The sequence below is a fragment of the Heptranchias perlo genome, chromosome 8 (assembly GCF_035084215.1).
Source record: "Heptranchias perlo isolate sHepPer1 chromosome 8, sHepPer1.hap1, whole genome shotgun sequence".
In the NCBI taxonomy this organism is placed as follows: Eukaryota; Metazoa; Chordata; class Chondrichthyes; order Hexanchiformes; family Hexanchidae; genus Heptranchias; species Heptranchias perlo.
The window spans coordinates 59,999,410-60,025,722 of record NC_090332.1 but is presented as its reverse complement, the minus strand read 5'-3'; the positions used below and the strand labels follow the sequence as shown (position 1 = coordinate 60,025,722).

The following is a 26,313-nucleotide window of genomic DNA, read 5'->3' as shown; positions in this document are numbered from 1 at the left end:
TTGGGCCGAACGGCTTGCTCCTGTGCTGTTAATTCTATGTAATACCTCTCGGCTTTTATATTCTATACCTTTTCAGGTAAAACCTAGAATCCTATAAACTTTTCTTGTACCATTTTCAACCTGAGGTACTGTCTTTAATATTCTGTGAACCTGTGCCCTCAAGTCCCTCCTCTTCCAGCACCGAGTCTACTTCCATTCAGAGTATAATTACTGTTGTTTGTTTTACCAAAACACATCACCTCACACTTACTGACATTGAATTCCATCTGCCACTTTATAGCCCATTCCCTCATCTTATCAATCTCATTAACTATACCTGCTATTTTGGTAACATTTGAAAATTTCAGCACCACTCTCTCTCAAGCCAAATCATTAATACACAGTGAACAGAAGTGACCCCAGAACTGAACCCTAAGGGACACCACTTCCAACTTCCGAGTACACTGAAAAACTGCCCTTAACTCCTACTCTCTCCTTCCTTCTAAACAATTTTTAATCCAGTTTGTTTTCCTCCCCTTAAGTCCATACCCCTTAATCTTCTCGTAATCTCCCATATTTCCCATAGTTTTTAAGGAACAATCATAAATATTTAGATTTTATATAAATTATTTTAAATTTAGTTGCAACACTCGCTATAAGGGTTTCTTAATAAATTCCATTTTATGGTTACACGTTTGCTGAGATCACTAGAGGGGATGAAACTGAAGCAATGCAAAGGTCAGTTGAATCTGCGAAAATGTAATATGCAGTTGATGATGGCCATTCAGCCCCATTACATGCAGCTCTGATCCGGTCTTAATTGAACATAAAATTTCATACCAAATACATTCATTTATCGGATTTACTGTAACATCATAGTGGTGCCAGCTACAGTGATAGAACTGGAAACTATTTCCAGTTTTGTTTTGTTTGATCTCTAATGTATTGGTGATGTACAAACTATGAAGCCTCAATGCAGCACTGGTCTAAATTTAAAAGCGTTCAGTAATGACTGCTGACTGTAAATCAGTGCAACTCTGATGTAATCAGCAGTGTGCTATATAGACTGGTGTGATTCAAAATAATGATGTAAAAAGCTGTCAAGCAGACCACTTATTTAAAAGTATCATTATTGTAATAACCCTGCTGAATGCACATGGAAAATCTGTGCTGAGACTTGACATTTTGTACAGCAACAATACACTAGCAATCAGAACTATTCTTAAAGAGGAATGTCACTATAGGGGGCACAAGGGCCGGCATAAACTACTTGCTCACTGCTTTGAACAGACTCCAACTTCTTTAATTGTTATTTGAAAGGCTTCTCGTTCATGGAAGTGGATGTAGTTAACTGATGTTAGGATGGGGAATTGATGCAGAATGTGCCTCCTAGGCGTCATATAGTGTGCCTGCATACAGTCCTTTTTCTTTCTGAAGAAGACCTGACTGAAGTTTGCCGAATTATTTTCCCCCCAATCTTTAGGAAAACTGGAATGACTGTTCTGAGGGGAAGGAGGTGGCCTTTGGTCAATCTGCAAACTGTGCAGCGCTCATTATTTAGCTCACTCATGCCCCATGATGAATTCCTGTACCTGATACTAGTGGAGCAGGCCTGCTGGGCTTTCCAGAGGAGACCTCCGATGAATGACTATTCTTTGAAATTAGGAGTCCTGTCATTGTGGAATGTTTGTTGCTTTGCATTGTTGGCTTAAAGATTAAGAAGAATTGTAATAAACCAACCACCGTAGCCACATCACAATATATTTCTCTACGTGTACTGAATGTGAATACATCTGCAAAAATTAGGATTTCACCGATCCTAGCCACACTGCCTTATTGGACTCCACAGTAGAATCAAATTCATTTATGTAACTTAAAGTACTCCAATTGTTTAGGTTTTTAGCGTGAACAAAGTTGTATTTTATAGACTAGGCATAAAACATTGATCTGGCATTTTCTTAGAACTTGCAGTGGGGACAGTGTGAAATGTAATCTACAGTGGGTGTGAGTTTCACTAAATGTTTTTTGACATTCCTTCCCTTTGGCTTAATGTTTCTGAATTGTTGATTTGCATTTAGACCTGGTTGGCTGCAGACTGTCCCAGCCTAAGGATATTATCAGTGGAGTATGACACTCACCTCAGCGACTGGAAATCCAAGTGCCCTGTGGAGAATGAGAGGTAACACTTGGCTCTTGTTCAAGTACATATTTTATTATATTTATCTACAGTACAAACATAAATTCTATAAGAAGAATTTGCATTTATATAAAGCCATATCATATTTTGAGGACATCTCCAAGCACTTTACACTAATTTGAAGTGCAGTCACTGTTAATAACTCCAATTGTGGCAGTCAATTTGCACACAGTAATATCCCACAAACAGCAAATGAATGAATGACCAGATAATCTGTTTTTGGTGGTATTGGTTGAGGCTGGAAACTGGGAGAACTCCCTGCTCTTCTTTGCATTGTGCCATAAGATCATTTACATCCACCTGAACAGGCATATGGCTTTGGTTTTGCATCTCATCGAAAATGCAGCACTTTTGACAGTGCAGCACTCCCTCAGTACTGCACTAAAGTGAGCCTAGATTGTGTGCTGAAGTCCATGACCTTCTGACTCGAGGCGAGAGTGCTACCAACTGAGTCAAGTTGGTGCCTCCAAACGTAATCAGTTATGCTACGTAATATTTGTAATGTTGAAGTCATTGCAGAAATTCGTCAGCCAATTCGATTCGCTCCACGTGATATCAAGAAACGACTGAGTGCACTGGATGCAGCAAAGGCTATGGGCCCCGACAAAATCCCGGCTGTAGTGCTGAAGACTTGTGCTCCAGAACTAACTGTTCCAGCACAGCTACAACACTGGCATCTACCCGACAATGTGGAAAATTGCCCAGGTATGTCCTGTTCACAAAAAGCAGGACAAATCCAATCCGGCCAATTACCGCCCCATCAGCCTCCTCTCAATCATCAGCAAAGTGATGGAAGGAGTTGTCGACAGTGCTATCAAGCGGCACTTACTCCATAAGACCATAAGAGATAGGAGCAGGAGCAAGTCATTCGGCCCCTCGAGCCTGCTCCGCCATTTAATGAGATCACGGCTGATCTGATTTTTACCTCAACTCCACTTTCCCGCCCTTTCCCCATATCCTTTGACTCCCTTGCTGATCAAAAATTTGTCTAACTCAGCCTTGAATGTATTCAATGACTCAGCCTCCACAGCTTTTTGGGGTAAAGAATTACAAAGATTCACGACCCTCTGGGAGAAGAAATTCCTCCTCATTTCCGTCTTAAACGGACGACCCCTTATTCTGAGTCGATTCCCCCATGCGGGGTAACATCCTCTCAGCATCTACCCTATCGAGTCCCCTCAGAATCTTGTATGTTTCAATAAGATCTCCTCTCATTCTTCTAAACTCCAATGAGTATAGACCCAACCTGTTCAATCTTTCCTCATAAGACAACCCTTCCATACCTGGAATCAACCTAGTGAACCTTCTCTGAACTGCCTTCAATGCAAGTATGTCCTTCCTTAAATAAGGGCACCAGAACTGTACGCAGTATTCCAGGTGTGGTCTCACCAGCACCTTGTACAGTTGTAGCATGACTTCCCTGCTTTTATACTCCATCCCCCTAGAAATATAGGCCAATGTTCCGTTTGCCGTCCGGATTATCTGCTGCACCTATATGTTGACTTTTTGTGTTTCATGTACGAGGACACACAGATCCCTCTGTACTGCAGCATTTTGTAGTATTTCTCCATTCAAATAATATTTTGCTTTTTTATTTTTCCTCCCAAAGTGGATGACTTCACATTTTCCCACATTATTTTCCATCTGCCAAATTTTTGCCCATTTGCTTAACCTGTCAATGTCCCTTTGCAGATACTTTGTATCCTCATCGCAACTTGCTTTTCCACCGATCTTTGTATCATCAGCAAATTTGGCCACAAGACACTCTGTTCCTTCATCCAAGCCATTGATATATATTGTAAATAGTAGGGGCCCCAGCACTGATCCCCGCGGCACTCCACTAGCTACAGATTGCCATTTTGAAAATGACCCTTTTATCCCGAATCTTTGTTTTCTGTTTAGTTAGCCAATCCTCTATCCATGCCAGTATATTACCCCCAACACCATGAGCTCTTGTGCAGTAATCTTTTATGTGGACCTTATCGAATACCTTTTGGAAATCCAAATATACTGCATCCGTTGGTTCTCCTTTATCAACCCTGCTCGTTACTTCCTCAAAGAACCCTAATAAATTTGTCAGACATGATTTCCCCTTCATAAAACCATGTTGACTCTCATAGGAACATAGGAACAGGAGTAGGCCATTCAGCCCCTCATGCCTGCTCTGCCATTTGATAAGATCATGGCTGATCTGTGATCTAGCTCCATATACCTGCCTTTGACCCATATCCCTTGATACCTTTGGTTGCCAAAAAGCTATCTATCTCACATTTAAATTTAGCAATTGAGCTAGTATCAATTGCCATTTGCGGGAGAGAATTCCAAACTTTTACCACCCTTTGTGTGTAGAAATGTTTTCTAATCTCGCTCCTAAAAGGTCAGGCTCTAATTTTTAGACTGTGCCCCCCTACTCCGAGAATCCCCAACCAGCGGAAATAGTTTCTCCCTATCCACCCTATCCGTTCCCCTTAATATCTTTTAAACTTTGATCAGATCATCCCTTAACCTTTTAAACTCCAGAGAATACAACCCCAATTTGTGTAATCTCTCCTCGTAACTTAACCCTTGAAGTCCGGGTATCATTCTAGTAAACCTACGCTGCACTCCCTCCAGGGCCAATATGTCCTTCCGAAGGTGCGGTGCCCAGAACTGCTCACAGTACACCAGGTGTGGTCTAACCAGGGTTTTGTATAGCTGCAGCATAACTTCTGCCCCCTTGTACTCCGGTCCTCTAGATATAAAGGCCAGCATTCCATTTGCCTTCTTGATTATTTTCTGCACCTGTTCGTGACACTTCAATGATCTATGTACCTGAACCCCTAAGTCCCTTTGGACATCCACAGTTTTTAACTTTTTACCATTTAGAAAGTACCCTGTTCTATCCTTTTTTGATCCAAAGTGGATGACCTCACATTTGTCTACATTGAATTCCATTTGCCACAATTTTGCCGATTCACCTAATCTATCAATATCCCTTTGTAATTTTATGTTTTCATCTGCACTGCTGACAATGCCACCAATCTTTGTGTCATCGGCAAACTTAGATATGAGACTTTCTATGCCTTCATCTAAGTCGTTAATAAATATTGTGAGTAATTGAGGCCCCAAGACAGATCCCTGCGGGACTCCACTAGTCACGTCCTGCCAATGTGAGTACCTACCCATTATCCCTACTCTCTGTCGCCTTTCGCTCAGCCAACTTCCTAACCAAGTCCGTACTTTTCCCTCGATTCCATGGGCTTCTATCTTAGCTAACAGTCTCTTATGTGGGACCTTATCAAATGCCTTCTGGAAGTCCATATAAATAACATCCATTGACATTCCCCTGTCCGCTACTTTAGTCACCTCTTCAAAAAACTCAATCAGGTTTGTCAGGCACGACCTACCTTTCACAAATCCATGCTGGCTCTCTCTGATTAACTGAAAATTCTCGGTGTTCAATCACCCTATCCTTAATTATAGACTCCAGCAATTTCCCCACAACAGATGTTAGGCTAACTGTATTATGAGTCTTCATGTCCAGCTACTACTTCCTTAATAATGGATTCTAGCATTTTCCCAATGACAGATGTTAGGCTAACTGGTTTCTATAGTTACCTGCTTTCTGTCTCACTCCCTTCTTGAATAGGGGTATTACGTTTACGGATTTCCAATCCGCTGGGAGCTTTCCAGAATCTAGTGAATTCTGGAAGATTTTAACCAATGCATCCACTATCTCTGTAGCCACTTCCTTTGAGACCCTTGGATGCAAGTCATCAGGTCCAGGGGACTTGTCAGCCTTTAGACCCATTAGTTTACCTAGTACTTTTTCTCTAGTGATGGTGATTGTTTTTAGTTCCTCCCTCCTCTTTGATTTTCTACTATTATTGGTATGTTATTAGTGTCTTCTACTGTGAAGACAGATACAAAATATCTGTTCAATTCCTCTGCCATTTCCTGGTTTTCCATTATTATTTCCCCAGTCTCATCCTCTAAGGGACCAATACTTTAGCTACCCTCTTCCTCTTACTTGTAGAAGCTTTTACTGTCAGTTTTTATATTTCTTGCCATTTTACTCTCATAATTTGTTTTCTCCCTCTTTATTATTCTTTTAGTCATCCTTTGCTGGTTTTTAAAGTTTTCCCAATCTTTGAGCTTACCAATAATCTTTGCCATGTTGTATGCTTTTTCTTTTAACCTGACACCATCCTTGACTTCCTTAGTTAACCATGGTTGGTTCACCCTTTTTGTGGAGTCTTTCCTCCTCATAGGCATATATTTTTGTTGCGAGTCATAAAATAACTTTTTAAATGTTTGCCACTGCTTATCCACCATCATACCATCCAATCTGTTTACCCAGTCCACTTTAGCCAATTCCGCTCTCATTCCTATATAATTACCCTTATTTAAGTTTAATACAATAGTTTCAGACCCAAGATCCTCGCTTTCAAACTGGATTTGAAATTCTGTCATGTTATGATCACTGCTTCCCAAGGGATCATTTAATTTGAGATAATTAATTAATCCTGTTTTGTCACCCATTACCAGATCCAAAATGGCCTGTTCCCTGGTTGGTTCCCCGACTTATTGGTCTAAGAAACAGTCCCTAATACACTCTATAAACTCCTCCTCAGGGCTATTTTTGCCAATGTGATTTGTCCAATCTATGTGAAAGTTAAAATTGCCCATGATTATTGCATTACCTTTTTTACAAGCCCCCCCCCTTATTTCCTGATTAATATTTTGCCCTACAGTGTAGCTACAGTTAGGGGGCCTATATACTACTCCCACCAGTGATTCCTTTCCCTTACTATTTCTTACCTCCACCCTTGATTCGACACCTTGATCTTCTGAGCCAAGATCATTTCTCACTATTATACCAATTTCATCCTTTATTAACAGAGCTACCCCACCACCTTTTCCCTTTTTTCCCTTCCGAAATGTTAAATAACCCTGAATATTTAGCTCCCAACCTTGGTCACCTTGCAACCACGTCTCTGTAATGGCCACGAGGTGATACCCATTTGTTTCTATGTGTGCCTTCAATTTATTTATCTTGTTATGAATGCTGTGCGCATTCAGATAAAGAACCTTTAATTTTGTCTTTTTACCATTCTTTCCTACCCCGGCCCCATTTGCTAGTGCACTCTTATGTTTGTACGCTCTGTTCCTTCCTGACACACTCTGTTTATCACTACCCCCATCACTTTCCTGTACTACTTCCTTGTCTTTTCTCTATCAATCTAAACTTCGCCCCACCTGAGCCCTCCCCCACCTATTTAGTTTAAAGCCTTCTCTACCGCCCTAGTTATTCGATTTGCCAGAACATTGGTCCCAGCATGGTTCAGGTGAAGCCCATCCCAACGGAACAGCTCCCTCTTTCCCCAGTACTGGTGCCGGTGCCTCATGAATTGAAACCCACTTCTCCCACACCAATCTTTGAGCCACGCATTCATCTCTGATCTGATTTACCCTGTGCCAATTTGCTCGTGGCTCAGGTAATAATCCGGAGATTATCACCTTTGTGGTTCTGCTTTTTAATTTAGTCCCTAGCTGCTCAAACTCCCTCAGCAGAACCTCTCTCTTAGTCCTACCTATGTCGTTGGTACCTACGTGGACCACGACAACTGGATCCTCCCCCTCCCACTCCAAGTTTCTCTCCAACCCTGAGGAGATATCCTTAACCCTGGCACCGGCTCGGCAACACAGCCTTCGGGACTCTCGCTCTTGGCTGCAGAGAACAGTGTCTATCCCTCTAACTATACTGTCGCCTACTACAACCACATTCCTTTTTACTCCCCCCACTTGAATGGCCCCTGAACCACGGTGCCGTGGCCAGTTTGCTCATCCTCCCTGCAGTTCCTGCACTCGTCCACAAGGGCTGCAAGAACCTCGTATCTGTTGGACAAGTGCAGAGGCTGCGGCTCCTGCAATGCTACCTCCTGGATCCCCGTACCTGCCTCACTCGCAGTCACACCCTCCAGTCCCTGACCACGTGCCAATTCTACAGTATTTAGTCTAAGGGGCGTGACTGCCTCCTGGATCAAAGTGTCCAGGTAACTTTCTCCCTCCCTGATGCATCGCAATGTCTGCAGCTCGGACTCCAGCTCCTCAACTCTGAGCCGAAGTTCCTTGAGCTGCAGACACTTCGCGCAGATGTCGTCGCCCTGGACAAAACTGTCCAGTAGCTCCCACATATTGCAACTGCAACACATCTCCTGCCCTGTTATAATTATTTTATTTATTTAATTGATTACTACAATGCCAATCAAATTATTTTTAGGTTGAACCAAGTACTGGCCTTGTTTAATTTATTAAATTAAGTTTAGTTTTTTTAATAAAAAATGTAGCTTTATGCTGTAAGTTACTTAACCCACAGTCCTAAGAAAGAAGAAAACAGAAGAGATACTCACCACCAACCACCTACCTGCCTTACCTGTGACGTCACACTGCAGTTTTGTTTTGTTGTTGCTGTGACCCGCTCTCTGTACGCCCCTCTCCACTCTCGGTACGCCCCTCTCCGCTCTGCTGACCAATCAAATGTACCTCACCCCTTACTGCACTGAATCCCCTCACTCATTGAATTCCCAATTATAGACTCTGTCGAAACCAGACTCCGTTGATAGCTGCTACTCCGTGCGTTGGCAAAACCCTTCTGAATTTATGCTAGCTAGAATGCCAATTCACGAATAACCTACTCACCAATAACCTGCTCAGCGATACTCAGTTTAGGTTCCGCCAGGACCACTCGGCTCCAGACCTCATTACAGCCTTGGTCCAAACAGGGACAAAAAAAATGAATTCCAGAGGTGAGGGGAGAGTGACTGCCCTTGACATCAAGGCAGCATTTGACCGAGTGTGGCACCAAGGAGCCCGAGTAAAATTGAAATCAATGGGAATCAGGGGGAAAACTCTCCAGTGGCTGGAGTCATAGCTAGCACAAAGGAAGATGGTACTGGTTGTTGGAGGCCAATCATCTCAGCCCCAGGACATTGCTGCAGGAGTTCCTCAGATCAGTGGCCTAGGCCCAACCATCTTCAGCTGCTTCATCAATGACCTTCCCTCCATCATAAGGTCAGAAATGGGGATGTTTGCTGATGAGTGCACAGTGTTCAGTTCCATTCGCAACCCCTCAGATAATGAAGCAGTCCGTGCCCGCATGCAGCAAGACCTGGACAACATCCAGGCTTGGGCTGATAAGTGGCAAGTAACATTTGCGCCAGGCAATGACCATCTCCACCTCCCCTTGACATTCAACAGCATTACCATCAACATCCTGGGAGGTCACCATTGACCAGAAACTTAACTGGAGCAGCCACGTAAATATTGCGGCTACAAGAGTAGGTCGGAGGCTGGGTATTCTGCGGCGAGTGACTCGCCTCCTGATTCCCCAAAGCCTTTCCACCATCTACAAGGCATAAGTCAGGAGTGTGATGGAATACTCTCCACTTGCCTGGATGAGTGCAGCTCCAACAACACTCAAGAAGCTCAACACCATCCAGGACAAAGCACCCCGCTTGATTGGCATCCCATCCACCACTAAACATTCACTCCCTTCACCACTGCGCACTGTTGCTGCAGTGTGCACCATCCACAGGATGCACTGCGGCAACTCACCAAGGCTTCTTCGACAGCACCTCCCAAACCCGCGACCTCTACCACCTAGAAGGACGAGGGCAGCAGGCACATGGGAACAACACCCACCTGCGTGTTCCCCTCCAAGTCACATACCATCCTGACTTGGAAATATATCACCGTTCCTTCATCGTCGCTGGATCAAAATCCTGGAACTCCCTTCCTAACAGCACTGTGGGAGAACCTTCACCACATGGACTGCAACGGTTCAAGAAGGCGGCTCACCACCACCTTGTCAAGGGCAATTAGGGATGGGCAATAAATACTGGCCTTGCCAGCGTCACCCACATCCCATGAACGAATAAAAAACAAGAAATTCTATGTGAAAAGCAAAGATTTTCTTTGGGAATGGGCACCAAAAACTTGTTACAGTGAAGGATCACATGATACTGAGAGCGCTTTCTGTGATTTCGCTCAGAGGGAGATGTTAGCAATTTGTGATATCAGAACCAATATTTTACTACAGTTTGTTATAGTGAATGGATGTATGAGTAAATAAATCTGTGTCTAGATCTTGCACCTTTATTAAACTTCTTTTCCTCATATCTTGAAGTACCTGTTGACTTGTAGGAATCATTCATATTTATTTTTAAAAGTATTGTCCTATTCAAAACATACTTTGTGTTTAGATACTCCCTCCAGCAAAACTAAAATATGAATAATAATTTGAAGTGATTTATTTTAAATCCATTTGAAATTATAGTGTAGTTCTAATTATGAAGATCAGTGAAATGGATCCTTAAATTGTTTGAGGTGGTGATGCAGTGTGTTTGTCATCAATCCATTGTAAAGTGCAGTGGTAAAATGTGGGTATGTCCCTGCAGTTCTTTATCTGGCAAGTTCCTAGTGTTGGGTTGCATCATTGGGGTGTTGCTGAGCAGAAACTGAGGGCTTACCCACGATTAGGAAGGACAAATTCAGTGGAGCAAATCCATCCTATCATTATATATCTCCCAGCACTTGGTAACAAATCTACATAGGCACAGGTTTTGGAGCATATCATTTACAGATCATTTCAGGATCTGAAAAGGAACGTGGGAAGGAGGTGGGTGATATTTATATTTCTGGCAGTCATAAGCTTGTGACTTTAGTCATTGGGATGTGAGTCACTCTTCTGAACTTTTGGAATTGGATGAGAAGGATGAAAGCAGGCATTCAGGTTATTGTGCAATGAGAAAGGGTTAATTAATAATCTTGTTGTAAAGGAGATAGAATTTTTCATTAAGTTTGAAAGTGATGCAGTTCAATCCGAAACTAGGATCTTAAATCTAAATAAAGGAAACTACAAAGGTATGAGGTACAAGTTGGCTATGGTTGATTGGGGAACTACATTAGACAGGCAATGGCTAGCATTTAAAGAATTAATACATAATTTGCAACAAATATATATTCCTTTAAGGAACAAAAACCCAACAGGAAAAGTGGTCCAACCATGGCTAACAAAAGAAATTAAAGATAGTATTAAATCAAAGAAAGAGGCATATAAAATTGCCAGAAAAAGCAGTAAGCCTGAGGATTGGGAGAATTTTAAAATTCAGCAAAGGAGGACCAAGAAATTGATAAAGAAAGGGAAAGTAGAATATGAGAGTAAACTAGTGAGAAACATAAAAACGGACTGTAAAAGCTACTATAGGTATGTAAAAAGGAAAAGACTGGCGAAGGCAAATGTGGGTCCCTTACAGACAGAGACGGGAGAATTTATAATGGGGAATAAGGAAATGGCAGAGAAATTAAACAAATACTTTGTGTCTGTCTTCACGGAAGAAGACACAAAAAACCTCCCAGAAATACTCGAGAATCAAGGGTCTGGTGAGAATGAGGAACTGAAAGAAATTAGTATTAGTAAAAAAATATAGTACTAGAGAAATTAATGGGACTGAAAGTCGATAAATCCCAAGGACCTGATGATCTACATCCCAGGGTTTTGAAAGAGGTAGCTATAGTGATAGTGGATGCATTGGTTGTCATCTTCCAAAATTCTATAGATTCTGGAATGGGTTCCTGCAGATTGGAGGTTAGCAAATGTAAGCCCACTATTTAAGAAAGGAGGGAGAGAGAAAACAGGGAACTGTTAGCCTGACATCAGTAGTAGAGAAAATGCTAGAATCTATTATAAAGGATGTGATAACAGGACACTTAGAAAATAATAATAGGATTTGGCAGAGTCAACATGGATTTATGAAAGGGAAATCATGTTTGACAAACCTATTGGAGTTCTTTGAAGATGTAACTAGTAGAATAGATAAGGGGGAACCAGTGGATGTTGTGTATTTGGATTTTCAGAAGGCTTTTGATAAGGTCCCACACAGGAGGTTGGTGAACAAAGTTAGAGCACATGGAATTTGGAGTAATATACTGGCATGGATTGAGAATTGGTTAACAGACAGAAAACAGAGAGTAGGAATAAATGGGTCTTTTTCAGATTGGCAGTCTGTGACCAGTGGTGTATCGCAGGGGGCGGTGCTTGGGCCCCAGCTATTCACAATCTATATCAATGATTTGGATGAGGGGACCAAATGTAATATTTCCAAGTTTGCTGATGACACAAAACTAGGTAGGAATGTGAGTTGTGAGGAGGATGATGCAAAGAGGCTTCATGGGGATATAGACAGGCTAAGTGAGTGGGCAAGAACATGGCAGATGGAATATAATGTGGAAAAATGTGAAGTTATCCACTTTGGTAGGAAAAACAGAAATGCAGAGTATTTTTTAAATGGTGAGAGATTGGGAAATGTTGATGTTCAAGGGACCTGGGTGTCCTTGTATATGAGTCACTGAAAGCTAACATGCAGGTGCAGCAAGCAATTAGGAAGGCAAATGTTATGTTGGCCTTTATTACAAGAGGATTTGAGTACAGGAGTAAAGATGTCTTACTGCAATTATATAGGGCCTTGGTGAGACCGCACCGATAATATTGTGTACAATTTTGGTCTCCTTCCTTGAGAGAGGATATACTTGCCACAGACTGATTCCTGGGATGGCGGGATTGTCGTATGAGGAGAGATTGAGTAGACTAGGCCTGTATTCTCTAGAAGAATGAGAGGTGATCTCGTTGAAACATACAAAATTCTTACAGGGCTCGACAGGGTAGGTTGGGGAGTCAAGAACCAGGGGTCACAGTCTCAGATTAAGGGGTAGGTCATTTCGGACTGAGATGAGGAGAAATTTCTTCACTCAGAGGGCGTTGAATCTTTGGAATTCTCTACCCATAGGGCTGTGGAGGCTTAGTCATTGAGTACATTCAAACAGGGATCAATAGATTTCTAGGTATTAAGGCATCAAGGGATATGGGGATGGTGTAGGAAAATGGAGTTGAGGTAGAAGATCAGCCATTATCTTGTTGAATGGCAGAGCAGGCTCAAGGGGCCGGATGGCCTACTCTTATGTTCTTATGTATACCTTATGTATATTCTTATGTATTCCTGCACCTGGGCACATTTGCTTTTACTGAGTTCAGTGCTCAGGTAGAATCCATTTCAGGTGTGTCTATGCATTGATTCCTATCGTGGGGTCTGACCCAGTACGACACCTAAGAACATAAGAAATAGGAGCAGGAGTAGGCCAATTGGCCCTTCGAGCCTGCTCCACCATTTAATAAGATCATGGCTGATCTGATCCTAACCTCAAATCTAAATTCATGTCCAATTTCCTGCCCGCTCCCTGTAACCCCTAATTCCCTTCACTTCTAGGAAACTGTCTATTTCTGCTTTGAATTTATTCAATGATGTAGCTTCCACAGCTTCCTGGGGCAGCAAATTCCACAGACCTACCACCCTCTGAGTGAAGAAGTTTCCCCTCATCTCAGTTTTGAAGGAGCAGCCCCTTATTCTAAGATTATGCCCCCTAGTTCTAGTTTCACCCATCCTTGGGAACATCCTTACTGCATCCACCCGATCAAGCCCCTTCACAATCTTATATGTTTCAATAAGATCGCCTCTCATTCTTCTGAACTCCAATGAGTAGAGTCCCAATCTACTCAACCTCTCCTCATATGTCCGTCCCCTCATCCCCGGGATTAACCAAGTGAACCTTCTTTGTACTGCCTCGAGAGCAAGTATGTCTTTTCTTAAGTATGGACACCAAAACTGTATGCAGTATTCCAGGTGCGGTCTCACCAATACCTTATATAACTGCAGCAATACCTCCCTGTTTTTATATTCTATCCCCCTAGCAATAAACGCCAACATTCCTGCGGGGACATTCTGAATCCCCCAGCTTTCCAGCATTCCCCCTTTCTAACTTCTTTGTGATCCATCACACATTTTATTTGGGAAGGCCTCAGCAGGTGCTGGAGATACTGAGCTCTTCAAAAGGCAACAGTAGAACCTTGGCAGTAGAAGCATCCCGGCCATCCTACAGGCCAAGCAGGGTTGGCTTTAAGGATCCTTGTGGCTCTTATATGCCTGAATTCAAGTCTCCTATAGCACCAGGAGATGTCTCACTCCTTCAATTCCCCCAGCATCTCCATGTGTGACATTGCCTCTTTACTGATGAGAGAGGGCTGTGAAAGCTGTAAGTGCTAGTACTCCAGGTTCAGCACATGAGGATTAAATTCTCTTCTGTCTGAAGTCAATTCCCATGGTATTCACAGGGTCTTGAAAGTAGCAGCAGAATTCCTTTGACTGCAGTACATATGTCTCTCCCTGTCTCGACAACTGGGTGTTTTTTTTCAGTACGTTGTGGAGTTTCACTTGGAGTTGATGTACTTGGTCACAGCCTTTGTCCCTTCAGACCCGGTGTGCTTGGTCAACTCCCCGGGCAGCAGCAGGTGTCCACTGGTCTGGATAGCCCAGAAACTGATTGTCGAGTGTTTGTATTAATGGGTTGAATTCTCTCTCAACTTTATAAAGACTGCATTCCGGCAAGTTAGGAGTCCATTGTGCATTTTTTTTTAAAATTCAGAAGCCACTCTTAAGTTTGAAACCAGCGTGAATTTACAGCTGCAGTGAAACTGGACTTGTCTCGCTTTTTGTTTTTATCTAGGAAATCCTTGGCTTACAGGAGTCGGGAGCTGCTGACTAAACTGAAAGCTGCAGGGGTTGGGGATAGGCCAGTGGTGTGGGTAGCTCATAGTATGGGAGGTAAGAATTTTACAAAAACAAACAAACAGATTTCCCTCTGTCCCTGTTTTATAGTTTACACTTTATGAAAAATATTCCTGTACCTGTATCAGACAGAAATGATTGCACTAATATATTTGAAAATCTCCTGCAGCACAGAATTATGGGTCAAGGACACAGGTATTTAGTAGCTTGCTCCAGGAGACATCACTCACAGGTTTTTCTTTAATTTGCACTCAGAATTGGTTAACAAGTTTCAATATTGCCATGAATACAAAAATGATTGTTATTCAATTTTTATATCTTTCCTTTCTATGAAATACCTATACAGCAGTGCTTGGAGGTTCTACTTAAAAATCCTGATGTATATAAGTATATTTATTGAGAACCTCCTTCCAAACTTGAATAATGGTACAGTATTTCCAGAGCTTGCTACAATTTTTATAAACAATGATTGTACGGTTCTGAGTATAAACATAAATAAAGGAAATGCAAATGGTATAACAGTTTATAATATATTACAAGATATAATAACCTGTATTGAGCCCCAGTCCTTCCCATTTGTTGGTTTTCTCCTCTGTTGTATTTGTATTCGATCCTCTGTCCATTCTTGCCGACCGTATTTCCAGCAGATCAGCTAGTATGTGCGTATATATAATTGTATTGCCATGGAATTTCTGCAGGGGTTTCCCGATCTCCTGTTGTAATTCCAGCGGAAGATTGCTCGAAACCCTGGAGAAATGTTTACGCCAAGGTTTCTCCCAATTGTCCACTGAATTTACGGGAGAACCCCTATAGAAATGCTACCCATTGGTCTACTTGATCTTTGCTTTTAAAATTAAGGAAGAACTTGCATTTATATGGTATCTTTCATGTCCTATTCCAAAGCACGCACAGCCAATAAAGTACTATTGAAGCATAGTCACTGTTGTAATGTAGGCAAACGTTATAGTCAATTTGCACTGAGCAAGATCCCACAAATAGCAATGAGATAAATGACCTGATAATCTGTATAACCACAGAAAAATAGAAGAGCTCAATATATTATTCTGAGGCTAATGTTTAGGCGTTCGTATGAATTTGAAAATAAATAGTGAATGTGAATTGTGCCACACAAAGTGTAACGCTTTAAGACTGCAAGGTATAATTGCTCTGCATTCTTGGGTCAGTTATAGGTCAGACTGGTTTTCTCTTTTTTTGTGTTTAAGGCCACAAAGCCTAATTATTACATTAATGGAGGCTAAGTTTAATTCTTTTGGTCAGGGAATTTTGTAGAATTGTTAGTGGTCAGTTTCGTGTGTAGGTCAGAAGCAGCCAGCATTCAGTCACTGTGTTTCTCTTTAAAGTTATTTTGCATCTGGAACAAAGTGTGACATCAGACTTCTTTTCTCCTCTACCAACCATCTCCTTAAACCCCTCTCCCCTACCCCCTCCACCCTTACCTCCAACAACGTGCAAGGAGCTCATGGACTTCTTTGTCAATAACATTGATACCATTCATTCAGCTGCCTCTGCCGCATCCCTCCCTTCCCCTAGCCCACCAAGCCAAGTTTCCACCAAGGTTCGCCCCGCCATAGAACTGAACTCATCTCTCTCTAGTTTCTCTCCTATCTCCCCTCATACCCTTGCCAAGCTTATCTTGTCCATGAGTCCCACCTCCTGCTCTCTCAACCGTATTCCCACTAAACTGCTGACCACCCAACTTCCTTTCTTGGCCTCCATGCTAACTGACACTGTAAATGGTTCCCTCTCCTCGGATACTGTCCCACTCCCTTTCAAATCTGCTGTCATCAGATCCCTCCTGGAAAAAAAACACACTTGATCTCTCTATCCTTGCAAACTACAGCCCCATTTCCAACCTCCCTTTTTTCTCAAGTCCTTGAATGTGTTGTCGCCTCCCAATTCCGTGCCCATCTTTTCCGCAACTCCATGTTTGAACCTCTCCAATCAGGTTTCTGCCCCTGCCACAGTCCTAATCAGTGTCACAAATGACATCCTCTGTGACTGTGACCACGGTGCACTGTCCCTCCTCATCCTTCACAACCAGTCTGCAGCCATTGACACAGTTGACCACACCCTCCTCCTCCAACACCTCTCCTCCGTTGTCCAGCTGTTTGTGACTGCTTTTGCTTGGTTCCACTCTTACCAATACAGAGTATTGTAGCCAGAGAATCTTCTGCAATGTTTTCTCTTCCTGGCCTCGCCCTGTTACCTCTGGAGACCCTCAAGGATCTATCTTTGGCTCCCTCCTGTTTCTTATGTACATGCTGCCCCTTGGCAACATCATCCAAACACACAATATCAGGTTCCACATGTTTGCTGATGATAGCCAGCTCTACCTCACCTTCGCCTTTCTCAACCCCTCCACTGCCTCTGTGTTGTCGGACTGCTTGTCCGACATCCAGTCTTGGATGAGCTGAAATTTCCTCCAGTTAAACATAGGGAAGACTGAAGCTATTGTCTTCAGCCCCCACCACAAACTCCGTTCCCAAGCTACTCATTCCATCCCCCTCTCTGGCTAATGTATCAGGTGGAGCCAGACTGTTCGCAACCTCGGCATTCTATTTGGCCCCGAGCTGGGCATCCGACCCCATGTCATCTCCATCACAAAGAACGCCTACTTCCACCTCCATAATATCATACGTCTCTGCCCATGCCTTAGCCCTTCTGTGGCTGAAACTCTCACCCATACTTTTGTTACCTCCAGACTCGACTATTCCAATACTCTCCTGGCTGGCCTTCCATCTTCCACCCTCTATAAAGTTGAGCACATCCAAAGCTCTGCTGCCTGTATCCTAACTCGGACCAAGTCCCGTTCACCCATCACCCCTGTGCTCGCTGACCTACTTGGCTCCCGGTCCACCAACGCCTCAATTTTAAAATTCTTAACTTGTGTTCAAATCGCACCATGGCCTCGCCCCATCCCAGCTCTGTAACCTCCTCTAGCCCGACAACCCTCCGCGTACTTTGCATTCCTCCAACTCTGGCCTCTTGTGCACTCCCCATTTCCCTCACTCCACCATTGGTGGCCATGCTATCAGCCGTCTAGGCCCTAAGCTCTGGAATTCCCTCCCCAAACCTCTTCGCCTCTCCACCTCTCTCTGCTCCTTTCAGACTCTGCTTAAAACCTACTTCTTTGGCCTAGCTTTTGGTCACCTGTCCTGATGTCACCTTGAGGGGTCAGTGACCAGGGGAGATAGATTTAATGTAATTGGTAGAAGGATTACATGGGAGCTGAGGAGAATTTTTTTCACCCAGAGGGTGGTGGGGGTCTTGAATTCACTGCCTGAAAGGGTGGTAGAGGCAGAAACCCTTGACTTATTTAAAAAGTACTTGGATTTGCACTTGAAGTGCCATAACCTACAGGGCTACGGACCAAGTGCTAGAAAGTGGGATGAAGCTGGACAGCTCTTTTTCGGCCGGCACGGACACGATGGGCCAAATGGCTTCCTTCTGTGCCATAACTTTCTATGATTCTACCTTCTTTGGCTCGGTGTCCATTTTTTTCTGCTTACGCTCCTGTGAAGCATCTTGGGATGTTTTACTACATGAAAGTCGTTATACAAATGCAAGTTATTGTTGTTGGTATGCTTATGTACCATTTTCAATAGGTTCTCCTGTTGTGTTGCTCACGGTGACCCGAATGATGCACTGTTTATAACAATAAGGATGTTATGCCACATAGTGAACAACATATTATCAAGCCCAATGACTTACGGTGACTAAAAAAGTCAAATTAAGTTTTTATTCGCTTTCCTGCTGTATATTTACTGGTGTTTTGGGGATCAAATTTCCCATGTGTCCAATGAGTGGCCTTGATGATTATAATTATGTGCTCCTTTATCTATTTATTTAATTTTATTTCTTAGTTAAAGCACAGAATGTACAGGAAGATGTTAGATAAGATGTATCAGGTTGGAGGTGGGCCACTATTGCCTAGCACTGGGGTGGGAAGAAGAGAGAGCCCCGAGGGGCCTTGACTTTTGAGGGGAGGGGGGTGTGGGTGAGGGTTGCAGACCCGCAGTTTGGCTGAATTGGGTTGTGGGTTTGGTTGTACAGTGGTGGAGGTGCTGACGTTTTACAGTACAGGGAACAGTCCTAGAGTTTAGTGGCACTAAGATGGAGTGGTCCTCACATTCAGCAGCAATTTGATAGGGACCCTGGGGTTTTGGAGCACCACGGTTACTGGGATTTAGCAACAAGGGCAAGAGGATTGTAGGTCCTGGTGTTTGGAAGTACTGGGAAGGGGTCCTGGAGATTGGGAACGCTCCCAGATGTCCCAGAGTGTGATAGCACTGATGGTCTGCCTGAATTGAGGAGGAAGGAGCGGCTGAAGATTTGATAGTACCGTTAGGCGGGTTATGGAACCTGACGGTGCTGAGAAGGTCCTGAGGTTTGGCAGAATGGGTGGAATCAGGTTAAGAATCAGTGCCCACCCCACCGATCTCTTGCTTGCTCACCTTGGTCTCCCCTCGCAACCTGCCACTGTCAGACCCCAGATCTGTCCTGGTCTCCATCCTAAACAATATCTTTATCATTATCTTCCCACGCCAGTCTGTGGTTCCTGCTGCCCATTTAGCAAGTGGTGATTTACTCACACAGACACTAAACCAGTGCTGACATTTTGCATACCAAAATACATTGTCAATGTATTTAGAGTTTTGACGTCCTAGGACAAATTTTTGGAGACTCCACTCCATGCAAGAAGTCTTGTTCGATCAGAGTAAGACTCCACACAAGGAGTAGAATCTCTATATCTACTTTTTAAACACTGGTTTCTTGTTGCATGGCTTTGTGATTGCTAAATCTCAGCTTCATAGTGATGCATAGCTAGTGCATTTACTAGTGTAGCTGATGCATTTGCTTGTATCAGTGGTCTGGGCTGGATACATTTGAATTTAACTGCTATTGCTGTAATAGTAATCTCTATGTGAAGTCTGATGTCCCTGCATGTAGCTAATATGATCTTTCCATTACAGGCTTGTTAGTCAAAAAGATGCTTTTAGATGCTTCAGAGGATCCTGAAATGAGGTCAGTTGTTCAGAATACCCAAGGGATTGTATTTTACAGTGTACCTCATTGTGGATCTCGCTTAGCAGAGTACTCAGTCAGTGCCCGCTTTCTGCTGTTTCCTTCTGTTGAAGTCAAGGAGCTCAGTAAGGGTAAGATTGCCTTATCTGTTCAACTCAATCTTCTGTTTGCTTTTATGTCATTCATTGTGTATATCACTTGACATTTGAATTTTATATGGAACTTTATAGCCGATTAGTAGCAAATGTAACATTACTGTTTACGTTTTTCTCTGCATACTTCAAAAAAAAGCCACAGTCAAGCCTCTCCTGCAGATTTCTGTCCAAAACATTTTCAGCGGACATCCAGAATCTGTGATGACTTTTTAATGTTACTGAGCTTTTCTTACGGTAACTATTCGGTATCATTTTGAGTCCATCCGTAACCGATCTGCCATTTTCTCCAAGGTTGCAATTTTTTTTCCCTGATAAGCCGCTGCCCTTCTCAACCTCTGGTCACAATCAGTTGCATCCACTTTCTGTAATGTCTGGGTTGAGAGTCTTAAGAACTTTTCAGAAATAAGGGAAATGGAGATAAAACTTAGTAACCGAAAATAGAGCAACAGCAAATGCACCCAGCAGACCTATTGAAAAGTAGACAAGTAAACCTAGGCAGAATATAATCGGTGAAAATGAGAAGTGACCTTGTTTGCCAAATGTGAAACACTGGCTGAGCACTGAATTCTACGTTACTGACCGTTTTGGAATCAGTATCCAGGGCAAGAAAGATTGTGGGTCCAGCCATTCACTGTGGGCTTGCAGCTTATCTCAGTTACATGCTTTCCAGCTTTTTGACCATCTCTGGTGGTGGAAGAGAAAACAGGGAGGAACAATATTTGGTGTGTGTGTTCTGTCCCTACGCTTAACAAAATACAATATGGGGCATACTTGGCTTTGAAAGTACTCCCCCTGCAGCAATTCCAATGTGGAGTATTGTTCACTTTAACCATTTCTCAGTTAGAGGGATAACATCCAACTCTGATATCCACGTCTGGGTGTCTTTTACAAATGCACTGCCCCCAATCAGATAAATTAGTGGCCTGGGGGAGAAGATTAGCTCTCAGTTTGTCCTTACTTTCTGTACATGAATTCTGAAAGCGTACAGACTTTTAGCCAGGTTGTTTTAAAAGGCGGTTACAACTGATTGTGACGAGGCTGTAACAGATTCAGGCTTATTAGGGGGCAAAAAGGTACAGGTGGATTTGGTGGCCTCAGGGAAATTGTGAAATCAAATATGATGGACACAAAAGGGAGAAATTCTGCTACCTTTGCAGGGAAAGCAGAAAACACATTAAACATACACTGTGAGACTCAAACATTTAGTGACTTGAGAATGTTAAAAGTTCAATTAGAGAATATGGAAGAAAGAATAGGGGAAAGGGAAACAATGGGCAGAGCAGAAGTAAAGTTTTTAAAACTTTTATTTTTAAAATATTTTTGAAGTATAAATTTTAGTAGCATTACATTAATATTATAGTGATAACGCTACTCCTGACAGCTCAGCAGCATTATTACTGGAATCCTAAGTGATTATTTATCTTCAGTCTTTTTTTTTATTGGCTCATGAGATGTGGGCGTCGCTGGCGAAGTCAGCATTTATTGCCCATCCCTAATCGCCCTTGAGAAGGTGGTGGTGAGCCGCCTTCTTGAACCATTGCAGTCCGTGTGGTGAAGGTTCTCCCACGGTGCTGTTAGGAAGGGAGTTCTAGGATTTTGATACAGTGATGATGAAGGAACAGCGATACATTTCCAAGTCGGGATGGTGTGTGATTTGGAGGGGAACGTGCAGGTGGGTGTTGTTCCCATGTGCCTGCTGCCCTTGTCCTTCTCGGTGGTAGAGGTCGCGGGTTTGGGAGGTGCTGTCGAAGAAGCCTTGGCGAGTTGCTGCAGTGCATCCTGTGGATGGTACACACTGCAGCCACTGTGCGCCGGTGGTGAAGGGAGTGAATGTTTAAGGTGGTGGATGGGGTGCCAATCAAACGGGCTGCTTTGTCCTGGATGGTGTCGAGCTTCTTGAGTGTTGTTGGAGCTGCACTCATCCAGGCAAGTGGAGAGTATTCCATCACACTCCTGACTTGTGCCTTGTAGATGGTGGAAAGGCTTTGGGGAGTCAGGAGGTGAGTCACTTGCCACAGAATACCCAGCCTCTGACCTGCTCTTGTAACCACAGTATTTATATGGCTGGTCCAGTTAAGTTTCTGGTCAATGGTGACCCCCAGGATGTTGATGGTGGGGGATTCTGCGATGGTAATGCCGTTGAATGTCAAGGGGGAGGTGGTTAGTCTCTCTCTTGTTTGAGATGGTCATTGCCTGGCACTTGTCTGGCGCAAATGTTACTTGCCACTTATTGGCCCGAGCCAGGATGTTGTCCAGGCTTTGCTGCATGTGAGCACAGACTGCTTCATTATCTATGGGGTTGTGAATGGAACTGAACACAGTGCAATCATCAGCAAACATCCCCATTTCTGACCTTTATGATGGAGAGAAGGTCATTGATGAAGCAGCTGAAGATGCTTGGGCCGAGGACACTGCCCTGAGGAACTCCTGCAACAATGTCCTGGGGCTGAGATGATTGGCCTCCAACAACCACTACCATCTTCCTTTGTGCAAGGTATGACTCCAGTCACTGGAGAGTTTTCCCCCTGATTCCCATTGACTTCAATTTTACTCGGGCTCCTTGGTGCCACACTCGGTCAAATGCTGCCTTGATGTCAAGGGCAGTCACTCTCACCTCACCTCTGGAATTCAGCTCTTTTGTCCATGTTTGGACCAAGGCTGTAATGAGGTCTGGAGCCGAGTGGTCCTGGCGGAACCCAAACTGAGCATCGGTGAGCAGGTTATTGGTGAGTAAGTGCCGCTTGATAGCACTGTCAACGACACCGTCCATCACTTTGCTGATGATTGAGAGTAGACTGATGGGGCGGTAATTGGCCGGATTGGATTTGTCCTGCTTTTTGTGGACAGGACATACCTGGGCAATTTTCCACATTGTCGGGTAGATGCCAGTGTTGTAGCTGTACTGGAACAGTTAGGCTAGAGGCGCGGCTAGTTCCGGAGCCTCATGTTGAATAAGTTAAAATCTCAAAAAAAGTGGTATCCCCAAAGGATACAAAAATCCCACTGCTCTAGAGTTTCCTTTTGTAACAGACGTTGAACCATAATAACAAGCCAATTGGACTTCTCCCATAAAACTAAAACTTCATAAGGATTAACTATCCACTTTTTATTTAACTTTGTTGATGAATGTTCTCTTGTAGATTCACCTGCTTTGAGAGAACTGAACAATAATTTCACTAAGCTGGTACGGGAACAAGAAGTCAACATATTGAGTTTTGGTGAAATGTTACCAACAAACATTGGCAGTATGATCAAACTGCATGTGGTACCTCTAAATTCAGCAGGTAGAGTATTATGTTATTGAAAATATTTCATATATATTCAGAATAAATCTTAAATTTAATAGGTTTGTGTTTTTCTTTTACATGGTAAAAATGTTTCAATTCAGATTATTATGCTCCAAACAACTATACAGTTTTTTATTTTTGTACCTTATTCGTCCATCAAGGTGAAGAATATCAGTGCTGGGGAATGCAGTGTGTTCTTATTTTTGTCACCCAGTATTGGTATTGAGCAATACTATTCGCTCTACTCTGCCCCAACAATGCTTCTTAACCCCAACTTCGAAAGAGTATACCCCCTGCTGCATCAGCTTACCTTGTCAGTGAGACAGAACTAAGTGCTGAATGTTGGACACTTTGTGCCTGCCTCCCATTAAAACTGGAGAGCAGATGCTTCCAATTTTTTTCAACAATTTTGTTTGTATGGAGCACTGTATCTGTTCCTCCTAGAGTAGGGATGGTCATTCTAGTGGTAGTGGGTAAACACACAAAAAGTAACTGAAAATTAATTTTTATACATTGAAATTATTGTAAATCACAGAAAAGATTGCGAATTTGTGTTCTGGTACTAGCAATGGCAGTTAGTGTTACTCCCGTGATTAAACTGATAGCAATTGCAAAATTCGGCTTGTACCACCTGCTACAGAGGATTACTGATCAACATGGAGGCAGCAGCTGGCATATCGCACAAAAGAAAGAAAGACTTGGATTTATATAGCGCTGGTCACAACCTCAGGATGTCCTAAAGTGATTTACAACCAATTAAATAGTTTTGAAATGTAGTCACTGATGTAATGTAGGAAATGCATATAAATTCAAATCTTCCCCTTCTGCACAATCATTCCCCTCCCCTTCGAATATGATTGGTTCAAAATCTTTTATAGCCTGTTTGAATTTGAATTTAAGGGAGAATTCCTGGCATTTAATGTAGTCAATCATTGATGGAACTCAATTGATAAGAGTGTAGTGACTGAAAATCAAGTACTATAAATGTACTTCAAGTATATATTCTTCACACAGGGTGATTTATGAAACAGAGCTGAGGCTTGGAGCTGTTGTTGTTCATTAGTTCCATTCATTGTGCCATGGGAAATGTAAGTAGTAAAATTGAGGAACATCTGATCCTTTAGATATATTTCCAGCCACTTTAAGTTAGACTGTAGGTCAGGGCTTGGTGTGTTGGAACCCCAGAATGATGGGATATGGGCTCACACATTTAGTTCCCAGCCCAAGCCGTGGCATTGTGGGGAGGTGTCAAACTGACATCAGGTGTTTTTCCACAGGAAAGGGCAAGGAAAATTAGAAACCGCAGCCTGAGCTACTCATGTGCACCTCCTAGACTTCAACTTGAAATTAGCATTGGGAGGAGGCCGTCTGGCACCTTCCTGGTCTAGTTGGCTCAATACCAGAGTATGTGGCTCACCTATCCACTGAAGCCGTTGGTAAAGTGTTCACCCCTTTTTTGAACATATTTTTTTGTCACCATGGTCCCCAGGCTCACTTGTAACAGCTCTGATAATTTAATCGAATCTGCATGATTTTGTGTTGCACACTGTTCATTTCGTTTTTAATTATTTTTCAGACTTGGGGATTGGCGATTTTATTCCCTTGGAAGTCAATCATCTAAACATTTGCAAACCTCGGAGCAGAGATTCCTATCTTTACCAGCAGAGTCTGAAATTTATAAAAGATGCTTTGGCACAAGAACTGAAAAGGTGAATCACTGCCTTACCAAGCAGCCTGTGCTCTTTCAAATGCCATAGTTTTGACTTTAGTAAACAGATCCTACTTTACATGGTGCTTTCTAGTAACGCTTTCCTCATGTAAACCAAATTTTGCAAATGTCATGGATGAACACATTTTAGGATTATATTAAATATTGTAGTATATAGTAAATGAAACAGACAATGTATATTAAATATTCTTATTGTGGGTCCACTAAAGACAATCTGCTAGTGCTCAAATATCTATTTTGTTACAAAAATATAGTTTAAACGGTAGATGACCATGCTAAAAAAAACTATATTTCAAAATCTTCATGTTTAAAAAAGCTGATGTTATTTATTTAAGACTGACTGTTTGCAACCTTTCAATTCATTTTATTTTATTCTTTGACTTTACAAGAAAGGTGTCACTCCTGTCTTACAATAATGTCAAAACTGGATTTGTCAAATTTACACAAACTCCTGCTGGTTTTCCACTGTAAATGCTTTTTGTTGTGCCTAATACTGCAGCCCATGGTACATTGCAATTATTCGACTAATGGTAAAAAGTTGAAGGTGCCAACATCTTTACGGAAATATTTTGCTGGGGGTATATGTTGGGTTGTAAAGCCAATCTTCCTGCATTTGGAATGTTTTTGCCCTGCTTAGTAATAGAGAAGCCAAAAAAAGAAAGTCCACTTTGTGGTTGTCTTGAGCAAACATTCTGAGCACAAGAAGCAATGGAGACGCTTTTGTTCTCTATGGACACTGCCTTGACAACATTTACCTTCAAAACAAATATTAAAGACATTTGAAAACTAGGACATGTTTCTGAAGCTTCTGATCTTTTAAAAGAGAATGTGCCTTTTTGATTGATATATAACAAAATTTTATTTTTCTGGGTTCTTCGTGAGGTGAAAGAAATTACGCCTTTCACGACCATAGGATGCCCCAAAGCGCTTTACAACCAATGAACTACTTTTGAAGTGTAATCACTGTTGTCGTATAGGAGCACAGCAAGGTCCCACAAAGAGACTGAGATTAATGACCAGATAATCTGTTCTATTGATGTTGGTTGAGGGATAAATATTCTCAGTACTGCACCAAAGTGCCAGCCTGGATTATGTGCACAAGACTCTGGAGCGCAACTTGAACCCACGACCATCTGACTCGGAGGCAAGAGTGCTACCAACTGAGCCACGGTTGATACTAGGGAGTTGAATTGTGGAACTACCACTACAGATCACATCATGGAGAAAATTATAGTTGGCAAGTTTAAGTCAAGGAAGTAGG

General features: G+C 42.6%; 1 protein-coding gene across 5 annotated transcripts in view; it reads left to right on the top strand.

The window, feature by feature from the left end:
• Positions 1 to 25,841, top strand: part of serac1 (serine active site containing 1) — a 94,059-nt gene extending 68,218 nt beyond the window's left edge. For all 5 annotated transcript variants that reach the window (XM_067989160.1, XM_067989159.1, XM_067989157.1 and 2 more), the window contains 5 exons: positions 2,058 to 2,158; positions 14,774 to 14,871; positions 19,830 to 20,012; positions 23,177 to 23,320; positions 24,900 to 25,841. In XM_067989160.1, coding sequence (XP_067845261.1) covers positions 2,058 to 2,158; positions 14,774 to 14,871; positions 19,830 to 20,012; positions 23,177 to 23,320; positions 24,900 to 25,036 — 663 coding nt within the window. In that variant the 3' untranslated portion in view covers positions 25,037 to 25,841. The remainder of the gene's footprint in view (positions 1 to 2,057; positions 2,159 to 14,773; positions 14,872 to 19,829; positions 20,013 to 23,176; positions 23,321 to 24,899) is intronic.
• The last annotated feature ends 472 nt before the right edge of the window (positions 25,842 to 26,313 follow it).